The sequence below is a fragment of the Pseudoliparis swirei genome, chromosome 10 (genome assembly GCF_029220125.1).
Source record: "Pseudoliparis swirei isolate HS2019 ecotype Mariana Trench chromosome 10, NWPU_hadal_v1, whole genome shotgun sequence".
Classification (NCBI taxonomy): domain Eukaryota; kingdom Metazoa; phylum Chordata; class Actinopteri; order Perciformes; family Liparidae; genus Pseudoliparis; species Pseudoliparis swirei.
Window position 1 is genome coordinate 5,083,660 of NC_079397.1, and position 11,240 is coordinate 5,094,899.

Sequence of the window (11,240 nt, forward strand, 5' to 3'; positions counted from 1 at the left end):
TAATCCCCAAGGGGAAATTAGTTCTCTGCATTTAACCCATCCTTAGTTATTAAGGAGCAGTGGGCTGCGGTGAAGCGCCCGGGAAGCAACTGGGGGTTCAGTGCCTTGCTCAAGGACACTTCGACTTGCAACTAATGGGGAGAGCGGGGATCGAACCCACAACCTTGCGGGGATCAAGCCCACAACCTTGCGGTTGCAGGACGGCCCTCTTACCCCACTGAGCTAAAGCCACCCCAATAATACTGAATATTCACACAGAGATAACGTTCTGCTGCTACATTATGGATGGAAACAGGTTTAATGGCGAGAAAAGACAATGTGAATTATGTTTTTGAATTAGGATTTAAAATTAAATATAAATATAATACTTTAAGGGCTCTGCTTTAAAGATAAATGCCATCCAGCTCTCATGGTGTCTGTTGATTGGATGATTATAAAATATGTTGTGTGAGGAAGAGATTATCTTAGTTTAATTTAGTAATTTAGTTGAAATCTAAATGTTAAGTATAAAAAGTGTACAATCAGCCCCACGTTTCACAACTATTTAAATAATGACGTTGGAGAACTCCAAGACAGCAGTTCTGTTTGCGGCCACTTGGTGGTGGTCTCACAACACGCATCATTACGCTGCTGCATGCATGACATATGGATAACACATGAAGTGAGCGCGCTCATATTTCACATACTGATAAGACAATAACCCAGATTAAAAGCCTCTTTTTCTCCTGCGCCACAATCACACAGAGGAGAAGATGGCGCTAAAGAGAAGCGATGGAGTCTTTTGACAACTTTTAGACAATTAAGGTGCACTTTATGCCAGAAACCAATAACAACACCATCCAAACAAAGAAACACGGTGCATTACAATGTGGGAATTGACACGAGGAACACGGAGGCTTTAAGTGTGGGAATGCCGTAATGGACGTGTGAGGGTTGGTACCGAGAGCAACATCATAGAAACTCATCATCGTCGTTAGAGCTCTGCGGGGGGTGAAGGTCTTCACCTCCTCATCCATCAGTCCGTGGGCTTCGAATGGAGACACGCTGATCACAGGGCTCATTTGGTATTTCTTATATGCCCCGTGATCATCGTATATACAATTTCCTTAATGAGCTGCTTCTGGAAGACTTTCAGCTCTGGTGGCAGGAAACGACAAACATTGGGACACCAACACTTTTCAAATGCTTGAATTGAAGCAAAACACTGAATGTAAGCAAATGTAAAAACCCAATTGACTCGAGGAGGAAAAACAGAGATATATGTTTTCTATCCACTCCGAGATGAGTGAAGCAAAAGCCTGTTACGAAGAAAGTACCTATTTCCCAAAATGAGTCGGGGAAATGTGCCTTGAAGCAAAAAAAAAAATTATGTTTGCTCAAATGAGCAATCAGGGGTATTGATGTACACAGACTCTGAAGTACAAATCTGTGGTTTTCATTCAACGGGCTTCAACTGACAAATCAAATGAGCCGAGCGATCGTATACAGACGATGATATCAGACATTCACACAGTCGGCACAGAGTTGTCTGATTCATGTGCTGCACGCAGGTTTAGCATAGTTTAAAAGTATCTCAAAAGGTCAGTAGTCGTCAGAAAACTATTGGTCCTTTTAGAAATATAGCACCATTTGCAAAATAGCCTTACTTACACTACCGTTCAAAAGTTTGGGGTCACTTAGAAATTTCTTTATTTTTCAAAGAAAAGCACTGTTTTTTCAATAAAGATAACATTAATCAATAATACACTCTATACATTGTTAATGTGGTAAATGACTATTCTAGGTGGAAGTGTCTGGTTTCTAATGAAATATCTCCATAGGTGTATAGAGGCCCATTTCCATCAACTATCACTCCAGTGTTCTAATGGTACATTGTGTTTGCTAATCGCCTTAGAAGACTAATATCTGATTAGAAAACCCGTGCAATTATGCTAGCACAGCTGAAAACAGTTATGCTTGTGATATAAGCTATACAACTGGCCTTCCTTTGAGCTTGAAGTTTGTAGAGCAAAATTAATACTTCAAATATTAATCATTATTTCTAACCATGTCAATGTCTTGACTATATGTTCTATGAAATGTTTAATTCATTTGATAAATAAAAGTGTGAGTTTTCATGGAAGGCACGAAATTGTCTGGGTGACCCCAAACTTTTGAACGGTAGTGTATGTGACGCCTTTCTCGCGGGCGCCGGCCGCGGGTGGAGGTTTGTTTTTGGGCTCACGGCGACACTTGAGTCACGAGGCCGTCCGGTGACGCGCTGAAATGCACGGAGCGCCCAGGCTTTGCTGCTTTTATTTCATTTCACACGGAATGAACCAATAAGTAGGATTAAAACAGAATGCATCGCAGCTCCAATCAGGAGAGAGACGGACCTGAATGAGCAGGGCGGAGTTATTCGATTGATAAAGAAATGCAATCAGAGACTCCTGTGGTCCTCGAGTCGCACTCGACTGTTTCCTGTCTTCATCTCGTCTAATACGGGAAACATGTCAAAATAAAGCAACTTAATCCAGAAGCATGTAGATGTATTTTAAGTAAAAGATACGTGGACCATGTTGAATGGTTTCTCTCCGATTAAATATTTAGACTTGGAGCGTATTTTTCATTGTTGACAAAGGGATACTTTCCATATTTGTTTTTACAATGTCAGATATTCTGGTCTCGTCAAAAAAAAAATTGGTTTGGTATCAATATTTTGTAATATTCAGGCTGAATCAAGCACACACTTTAACATCTGGATGATTATCTCACATTTCAAAAGTGGAAAAAGAGTTGTGAGCGTAAAGTGTCGACTAAGTGAAACTTCCCTCAGGGACACACTTGTCTAACATGGGGAGGGGGCACGGGGGGGGGGGGGGGGCTTAATGCTCAAGACTGCACATTTGGGTCTTGGGACAGATTCTAAAACCACTTGTTTTTTTGGTGTCCCATAAAGCATTGCACAAAGGGGGTGCAGGAGATAACGGCAGGGGATAGCGGGACGACGGTTTTAAGGAAGATCAAACGACGGATGAAGAAATATTTGGGAAATAATATCCTTGGAAGTTGGAGTTGGACGTGCAGCTCATGTGTTGCACTGTAAAGTGCATTGACTTCTTTTTTCTTTTTTTTATCAGAACCAACTTTTCCACAGCAGAGAGTTGATTAAATGGATTTATTACTGTAACAATCAGTATAAACTGTATAGAGTTATGATGTAGGGGGTCTGTATACAACTGAGACGCAGAGTCAAGAACGCAGTGTCACACAGTATATGGCGTCTCGGTGACCTCGAACAAGGGAAATCCCCACAAACAAAAAACCGACATCTTCCCGTTCCTCCTCAAGAGGGCGCGAGGTCCTCCTGCAGGGCTCTGAACAGCTGCGTGGCGGCGTCCGCCCACGCCTCCCTCTGATGCCGGCTGCTGGACCGGGCCAGCGTCTGAGCGGCGTACACCAGGGTCAGCACCGTCCTCTCAAAGTCCGGCCAGCTCAGAGGTCGCCGGCGCCGGTCGAGCTCCGCCGTCAGCCGCCGGATGTCCGAGAGCCTCTTGGGCAGGACGTCCTCGCAGACGACCTCCAGCTTCACCACGCTCCTCAGGGAGGCCAGCTCCTTGTCTGAGATCTGCATTTCCTGACCCCCATCCGGGATCTGCATTCCAGCCAGCAGGATCTGGGAGAGGCCATCCAGAAAAAAATGCTCAGGAACTATCTACCAACTAAATAACACACTCTCGTGTTCGGTTCTACCTCCAATCTGCTAAATAAACCACATATTGACGTCGAAGGGAATGGAAATGAAGACGTCACAAGATATCACGACGTATTAAAACTTATATATGACTTGCACAATCTCAACACATTTGAAGTAAGCCGTTTCCTAAATCACGGGATCTAGACTGACCTCAAAAAGCTGGTTGACGTCCTCCTCGGAGCGCTGGACCGTGGGGTCGATCAGCGAATACGCCCCTCGCTTTATCCGATAGGCGGATGGATACAGAGCTGGAACCCATGAGCACAGGAAATTGGATTAGAGGATCTCCCCTCGCGTTCAAGAAAATTAGTCACCGCATTATTTAACGTGGCATGCACACACGTGTGGGTGGGCCAGAGGTTGAGAAAACACGGCTACATTACATCTCAAATATTATGCAGTCGAGATGGATTCGGGCCCCAGCTGGTCAGAGGGTAATTGGTCTTCGACCTGAAAGCCGCAGACGCTCCTACGTTTTACAAGTGGCGGTTTGCCGGTGTGCTTGCAAGACGTGAGATATTGCCGCTCACAAAAGGGAGCAGGTGTCGCTGGATTTCAAAGTGTCGGTTCGAGATGCGAAGCGGACCCCGAGTCCACGGTCGTAATCCGAGCGGTCCAGATAGAGCCGGAATGAAACCCGTTGCTGCGGCCGCAAATCTCGAAGATGAAATAGCGTGAAATCCATATTGTAATGACGGTGATAACCGGAGGCAATTCCACTTGGTCACAAACCTCTTATCCAGGAAGTACAGTAAGTAGCCGACATTTACTTCAAGTACTTAAAGTTCAACTTCCATGTTCTCATGTGAAATGGCTGGTTTCTTTTCAAAGGGGTTTGATGGCTTTGAAGAGAGCGTAGATCATGACGGTGGCTTAAAGTGGTGGAATATAGCTTACACTAAACCTGATATACATTTTTTAAAGACTTTAAAATATCTTTTTTTCAGCGTGTAGTGACCCCGTTGCCTATAAAAGAAAGGTCACTATGGTTGGTTTAGTTTCAACGCGTGCAATAAACAGATGCAATGTCCAGTTTTTAATGTGAACGTTATTTTTGTCTAAAGTTGTATGGATTCTAACACAAACCAAAATATATGTTCTCTGTCTAAGCCCATTTATCTGTCCCCCCCTCATGGTGGGAGGTCCAACAAAACAAAAACAAAACATAATGGCTCCTACACAGCTCTTTCTGGCAAGGAACTAAAGTTGTTTTTTATCCATTTATGCAAAGCCAGAAGACTCCATTGACAAAAACACGTTGATTAAACTGGTGCTAGCATTCCCAATATTCAAAAACTTATTGATGAGCTTACTTTGGTAACCTATGTCACTGCTTTTTCCTCACGTGTGAGTGGGCGTTTCCATTTAATAACCCAAGAAAAAGAACGTGGATGGCTCGCCTCTTTACTCATAACACCACTCGCATGTTTCTTTGTATGAAGACTTATTTTAAACTCTGACATTCTTTGTTGTTGTTTTTTTCTCTCTCTAAATTCTTAATGAAACTAAAAGGGCACGAGGAATGATTTATGAACTTGTGCAGCGCGTAGCGGCCCAGAGTGACGGCGGGCAGAAACTCCCACCGGTCGTGGAAACTCTTTTTGAAGGTCAAAATCGAAAAATAACGCTCGACTAAGAAAGCAGAGGGGTCACACAAGGATGCAAAGTAACCCCGCTCACATTTTCCACTTCCACACTGTTATTGTAACAAAGACTACTACTGCTTCCCAGATGCCTAAAATATGTTCATGTTATGACTTTCTCCATTGTGCGAGAGTCCAAGACGTATTTTTACGAGGGTGCTTCTGGAGGGTGAAGTGAAAAGCAAAGTTGACTGAAGCTTAAAGCTTTTTAGCTTCTCCAGACAGACTTTTTCCGCTGATGCCGTTGCCATCCAGCGCTTGGCTCAGCGTGTAAGCCAACACGCAGATCACACACACACACACACACACACACACACACACACACACACACACACACACACACACACACACACACACACACACACATCTATATATATCTTAATGAGGTGTAGGCCTACAGTATGAACACTGGATTCAATCCACCTCCGAGCCTACAGCGACAGCTACGTTGTGCTGCGCCGCCAATTCTGCAGTAATGATCGGCGCCCGCTGCCCCGAGCCGCGGCGGCCAGATACATTTGGGCTTTATAGCGCTCGTGAGGTCGAGCCAAAGCCTCCTGCGCTGGCAGATCTCCCCGTGTATCTGCTCCCCTGCTCGGGTGACGGCCAGTCCCGGCTCCAGATTTGCTTTCACAACCCAGCCACCGATTCAGAATGTAATGAAAATCAGTGTTAGAATAGAAACGCCCGTCACATCCTATCTGGCACTTTAGCGTTACCCTCAACATATTATATCAAACCTTTTACCTCTCAAATCTGCCCTCAGGCCACAGTCAGGGTTTTATAAATAGGTTTTAAGAGTTTAAACTCCAAACTTCTTTCATCTGGCCACAAAAAAAAAACCTGTAAATATTTTCCCCTCCACATGGTCGCTATCAATTCAATAGTTTGCCATTTGGGGAAAAAATTGTTTTTGCTTTCTTGCCATGAGTTGAATGAGTAGATTGATGTCTGTAGGGAAACATACAGCTGGAGCCAGGAGCCAGTTAGCTTAGCTTAGCATGCATAATTGAAATAAGGAAAAAACTAGCATGACGCGGTCCAAAGAAACAAAATCCATCAACCAGTAACTCAAAAGCTCAGTAATGTATACATCTTTATCTGTTGTAATGTACACAAATCTAAGTGTAAAACTCACTTTTGTTGCCATATTTTATTCCTTGAAGGAGTAAAAATACTTCTAACGAAAATGAACGAGAGCACTGCAACGTGTTGGTTACGCAGGAGGAGTTTAACGTGTTAAGTACTGAGCACAGGAGGTGCTTTTATCGGTGGATGTTGTTACTTTTGGAAAGAGCCAAGCTGGGCTCCCTTGTTACAGTCTTTATGCTAAGCTAAGCTAACCTCCTAGCTTAATATTTGCTACACAGACATATAAACAAGGACATTTCATTGACTCTTTCAAGAGTGTGTTTTACTCAATGCTTCCAGTCTTTATGCTAATCTAAGCTAACCTCCTAGCTTAATATTTGCTACACAGACATGTAAACAAGGACATTTCATTGACTCTCTCAAGAGTGTGTTTTACTTAATGCTTCCAGTCTTTATGCTAAGCTAAGCTAACCCTCTTCCGGCTCCAGTTTAATATGTAAATAAAGAAAATATAGGCCACGATGAAGACTGAAAAAGAAAAACATTTTTGAAGCTTAATTAGAGACAGAAAATACTCCCTCAAGTCGTTTTAAAACCACCGAACCATCAAATACCAGGCGCGAGCACATTTCCCTGTAGGTCCAACACTGACATGCAGCTTTGAATGCATCACAACATTAAACTCCTCATCGTCGGAGTGACTCCCCGAATGCAAGATCAGCAGCGGGGCGAGGAATGCCTCCGCTGTCATGTTAGGTCCTGAAGAGACACTTGAATGCAAGCAGAACAACACCCGCAGGACGGAGCGCTCATTAGAACAAGGGTTATGTTGTCGAAGGTTCAAGGAGCCGCCGGAGGGCAACCCAATGCTGATTTACATTTAGAATGATAATATGTCATTTACATACACGGTTGCAGTATGTTTTATGCTTCCAGCCGAGGGAAACGATCCGTTTGCAATAAACACGTTATCGCTGGTTAACGCTCACATGGCTGGGGCGGCACTGCTGCAGACACAGAAACCAGGCCATGTGTCTTATGACGCTGTGACGGGTTTCTGGCCGTCACCCGTGGGTTTCCCCCCCAAGCACCAAGGATAGCCAGACAGCCGCGAGGTTCCGTTGGATAACATCCTTTTATTTCACAAAAGACACAACACAGAGCAGACCGCACGCCGACGCGTCTGCTCAGTCTGCTCCCTACCTTCAGCTCTGCTGCCCTTTTATACGAGCAGCATCGGCTGCTGACTGATTGGCAATCAGCCAGCAGCCGAGGCCAGATTGGGGACAGCTGCCACAGACGCTTATTTAAATATTTTTGGGGAAATTAATACCTGTTATGTGTTCCTTACTGATGTTCTGATGATGTTGATGTTCTCTTTTACAAATAACATCCTTCTAATTCTCTGAAATTGGGTTTGTTTTACCTGGGGTCAAATTGACCTCAAACATAATCCATGTTCCTATTCTTGATAACAGAAATAGTTTTTCATTCCAAATGTTATAGATATTAAAAATATGTACTTAGAAGTAATATAAAGCCATTAAAACACCAGAAAGATATTTCTTTCAAATTTCAGGTCAACCGGAAGATTGAAATGGTGATGTGCATATTTCGCCATAGTCGTGAACAGGATTCTGGATGTATCGGGTTGGGGGGGAGGGCTTTTTTATATATATTTAAAGGGCTATTTAGGTAGTCAACAAACAAACATAAAGTACCTGACACTTAAACTTTTCTGTAGGTTTTAATTGCTGGGGTCAAATTGACCCCAGGGGTAAAAGATGTTCGTAAATTTGAAGGTAAGAGGAGGGTTACAAAAATATATATTTTTTAAATCCCTGCAAAGAAAACACAATCAGTTTAATGTTGAACATGTGTAACTGCTAAATAACACAGATAAAGGACTATAATGTGCGACTAAAAAGTAAGCTAAGGGTTTGGGCAACAGATAGAGAAGCAGAACACAACAAGAGAAGGCTAAAAATACAGGCAGAGAATAATCGAGGCTGATGAGAGGGTTGAGGAACAGGTGCACAGCTGGCGTAGAGGTCAGGTAACGATAAGGAGTGGGAAGAGCTAAGGGCCGCTGTCGGCTAGAGCAGGAAGAGGGAGGGCATTTCTAACATCCCAGCTTTCCCTGCCGCTGGCTCTGAGCCCGTTCATTCCTTAATGCTTCCCCTCCCTCCTCCAGCACTTCAAACAATCAGCGTTTGGATGGGCCGGCTTCCCCCAATGTCATTACGCACAGGCAGGGAACGTGTAATCTGCTGCTAACTGCTTTAGCAAGGCGATGAGGGAACAACACAGATCCATTAATTAGCAGGGCTAAATGGTATTCCTAGCTGGAAGGATGTGTTGATGAGAGAGGGAAAAATAAACAAATAAATATAAAGAAAATGGACGTCTGGGTCCCTCCGGCTTTCGGTAAAAAGGAAATTAATTAAATCTTCTGCTAAGCATTTTTAATCCACCAATCATTCAGGTCTAGCACTTTAATAGCAACACCCCCTTTTGGAGATCTAACGGGGTTCTCCAAACTCCAAAACAGAAGGACCGCCCAGGATCGGGGATCGGAAATATCGGCAACGACGCCTCCTGCCGCGAGGTGACGGTGCTAGCCACTGGTCGCCTAACAATGTCCTATTGGTTGCACTTAGCTCCGCCCTCTGGTTTCACTAGTGGTAGCAAGAAAAACCAAGATGGCGACGGCCAAACTTACAAACTCGAGGCTTCAAAATGCTAGTCGACCAACTGGAAACTTCACAGTGGCTACGTCCACTTCTTCGACACACTGCTTAAAACATAGATACGCAAATAAAACAATTCTACAACAACACCCCCGGGGAGGAAATGCTTATTTTACTTCAGTTAGACTTCACAGTGACATTCTAATTGTAACACACATGTGAACATGAGCCAGACGCACTGTGTTTGGCGTTGGTACAAAAATTATTATTAGCTAACGCATTATTATAATCGTATCCTAGAGCTGAATTTTAGTATCATGTGACTTTTTAAGTATTTTAAGGCTTGAGAAAGGAGTGTATTCAGAAGAAAGTCTCTTTTCTTTGGAAAAAGATCTGTTGACGTCCTGCAATGTTCCCGATATCACCAGATAAACACATTCCTTCACACACACACACACAGAAGCAAACCAAGATGGATCCATCGCGACTGTTTGTTTTACATTTCTTTATGGGCTAATATTTCAAATGAGGACGCAAATAGTTGCAATTTGTGTCAAAGAGATCATTAAAAATCAACTTTTGACATGATGTTGACATGGTGGACGATACGAGAGAAGATGAAGAAGTAACGCATGAAGGTCCACCTACCTCTCCTGTGGTGCTGAGCGGCTGCCAGGTACACGGACAGGTAAGCAACGATGAGCAGAGCCCACCACTGCGTCATGTTGATCCTCACACACAGATCTACACACACTCGTCCTTCCCGTCTCTCTTTTCTTTTGCCACCTCCTTCCCTCCATCCTCTCTCCCTCTTTTCTTTTTTTCTTTCTCTTCTGTGTGTGTGTGTGTCCTTTTGCTCAGGCCTGGTCGTCTGGGCTCTCATCTGGAAGTCATCAGGATTTTGTTGGCCGGACTTTCCTCACAGCTACAGGCTGGCTACTTGACTGTCTGGCTGGCTGATCTCGGATCAGTTTGTGCGTGACTCTCTCCGATGGACCGGGTGAAGAAGTGACCGACTGGCTGGATGAGCGGCTGACTGACCGACTGGTTCTGGCATCTCGTGAGCCAGAACCAGAGCTTCAGTGATTTGATTCTTCCTTAGAAATGAGCTCCAGCTTGATCGAGCATCCCGATCAGCTTAATAGTTAATTAAGACCACGAGGTGGACATTGCTGTGGTTGAGTTGAATCAACTCGGATGGAGTGTCATGAGTTTTGCCGTTTTTGGCCGTCGCCATATTGGTTATTTGGAACAAGAATTGAAAGAAGAGGGTGGAGTATAACGGCAAACAAAATGTTCAAATTAAAAGTGTTCCAGTTTTTACGATTAAAACAAAAACAACTTCCTTACCGGACAACGCCGGGGTGGAGACCTGTCACTCACGAAGTAGCCACTCGCTAAAGCTAACCCTGTTTTATCCTCTATTTTACTATAAATGGGAACCTAATTTCCGAAATAAACATCATGCTGTATTGAAGAAGAGTTGAAACTAGAGATTAAGACAATAAACTCTTACAATGTTTACTGAGGTAATAAATCAAGTGAGAAGTGGACTCATTTTCTCATAGACTTCAAGACAATCAGAGTTTTTTTTGCCACCAGGAGTCGCCCCCTAGAGGCCAGGAGAGAGAATGCAAGTTTAAGACACTTTTGCTTTGGCTTCACTTTCCTGGATTTTGCCACATGGCTAAACATACAATACATTACCACACAATGCAATCATTAAACAATCAACATCTTACATTGATCTATTTTAAAAGATTGTATATGACGTAATATCTTATTTTTAGACTGTATTGTATTCTGTTGAAAATGGAATTCATATTTCTCCTTCTGGCGCACACATTTCTTTTCTTTTTTTATGAATCGTGGTTCAAATTCAAGGTTAATTAACTGAAACGCTGCACTGCGAAGAACAAAGTCCGGACTTAAAAGGCTCTTTTGATGGTAGGTGGCGAGCAGCGAGCAGACAGCGAGGAAACCCAGACGGAGGCAGACGGAGACAACCAGCCATGTGTCAACAGTCAACACAAACAACAACATGAGGACCACTCTAAAGCATCTTGATTCAAGACTGTC

At 43.6% G+C, this 11,240-nt stretch overlaps 1 protein-coding gene across 1 annotated transcript; it reads right to left on the minus strand.

Annotated features, from left to right (window-relative positions):
* Positions 1-3,087: 3,087 nt before the first annotated feature.
* Positions 3,088-9,903, minus strand: LOC130200678 (protein FAM180A-like). The gene is made up of 3 exons (XM_056425140.1): positions 9,810-9,903; positions 3,887-3,984; positions 3,088-3,655 (listed from the first exon to the last, which is right to left on the minus strand). The coding sequence occupies exons 1-3, from the start codon at positions 9,883-9,885 to the stop codon at positions 3,326-3,328; spliced, it is 504 nt and encodes a 167-aa protein (XP_056281115.1). The 5' UTR covers positions 9,886-9,903; the 3' UTR covers positions 3,088-3,325.
* Positions 9,904-11,240: the final 1,337 nt, after the last annotated feature.

Excerpts from the sequence above, each read along its gene's own strand:
- LOC130200678 (XM_056425140.1), bottom strand. The coding sequence starts at position 9,885 with ATGACGCAGTGGTGGGCTCTGCTCATCGTTGCTTACCTGTCCGTGTAC. Across the intron at positions 3,985-9,809 it reads CGCTCAGCACCACAGGAGAG|CTCTGTATCCATCCGCCTAT; the intron begins GTAGGTGGACCT and ends CATGGGTTCCAG. Across the intron at positions 3,656-3,886 it reads ACGTCAACCAGCTTTTTGAG|ATCCTGCTGGCTGGAATGCA; the intron begins GTCAGTCTAGAT and ends GGCCTCTCCCAG.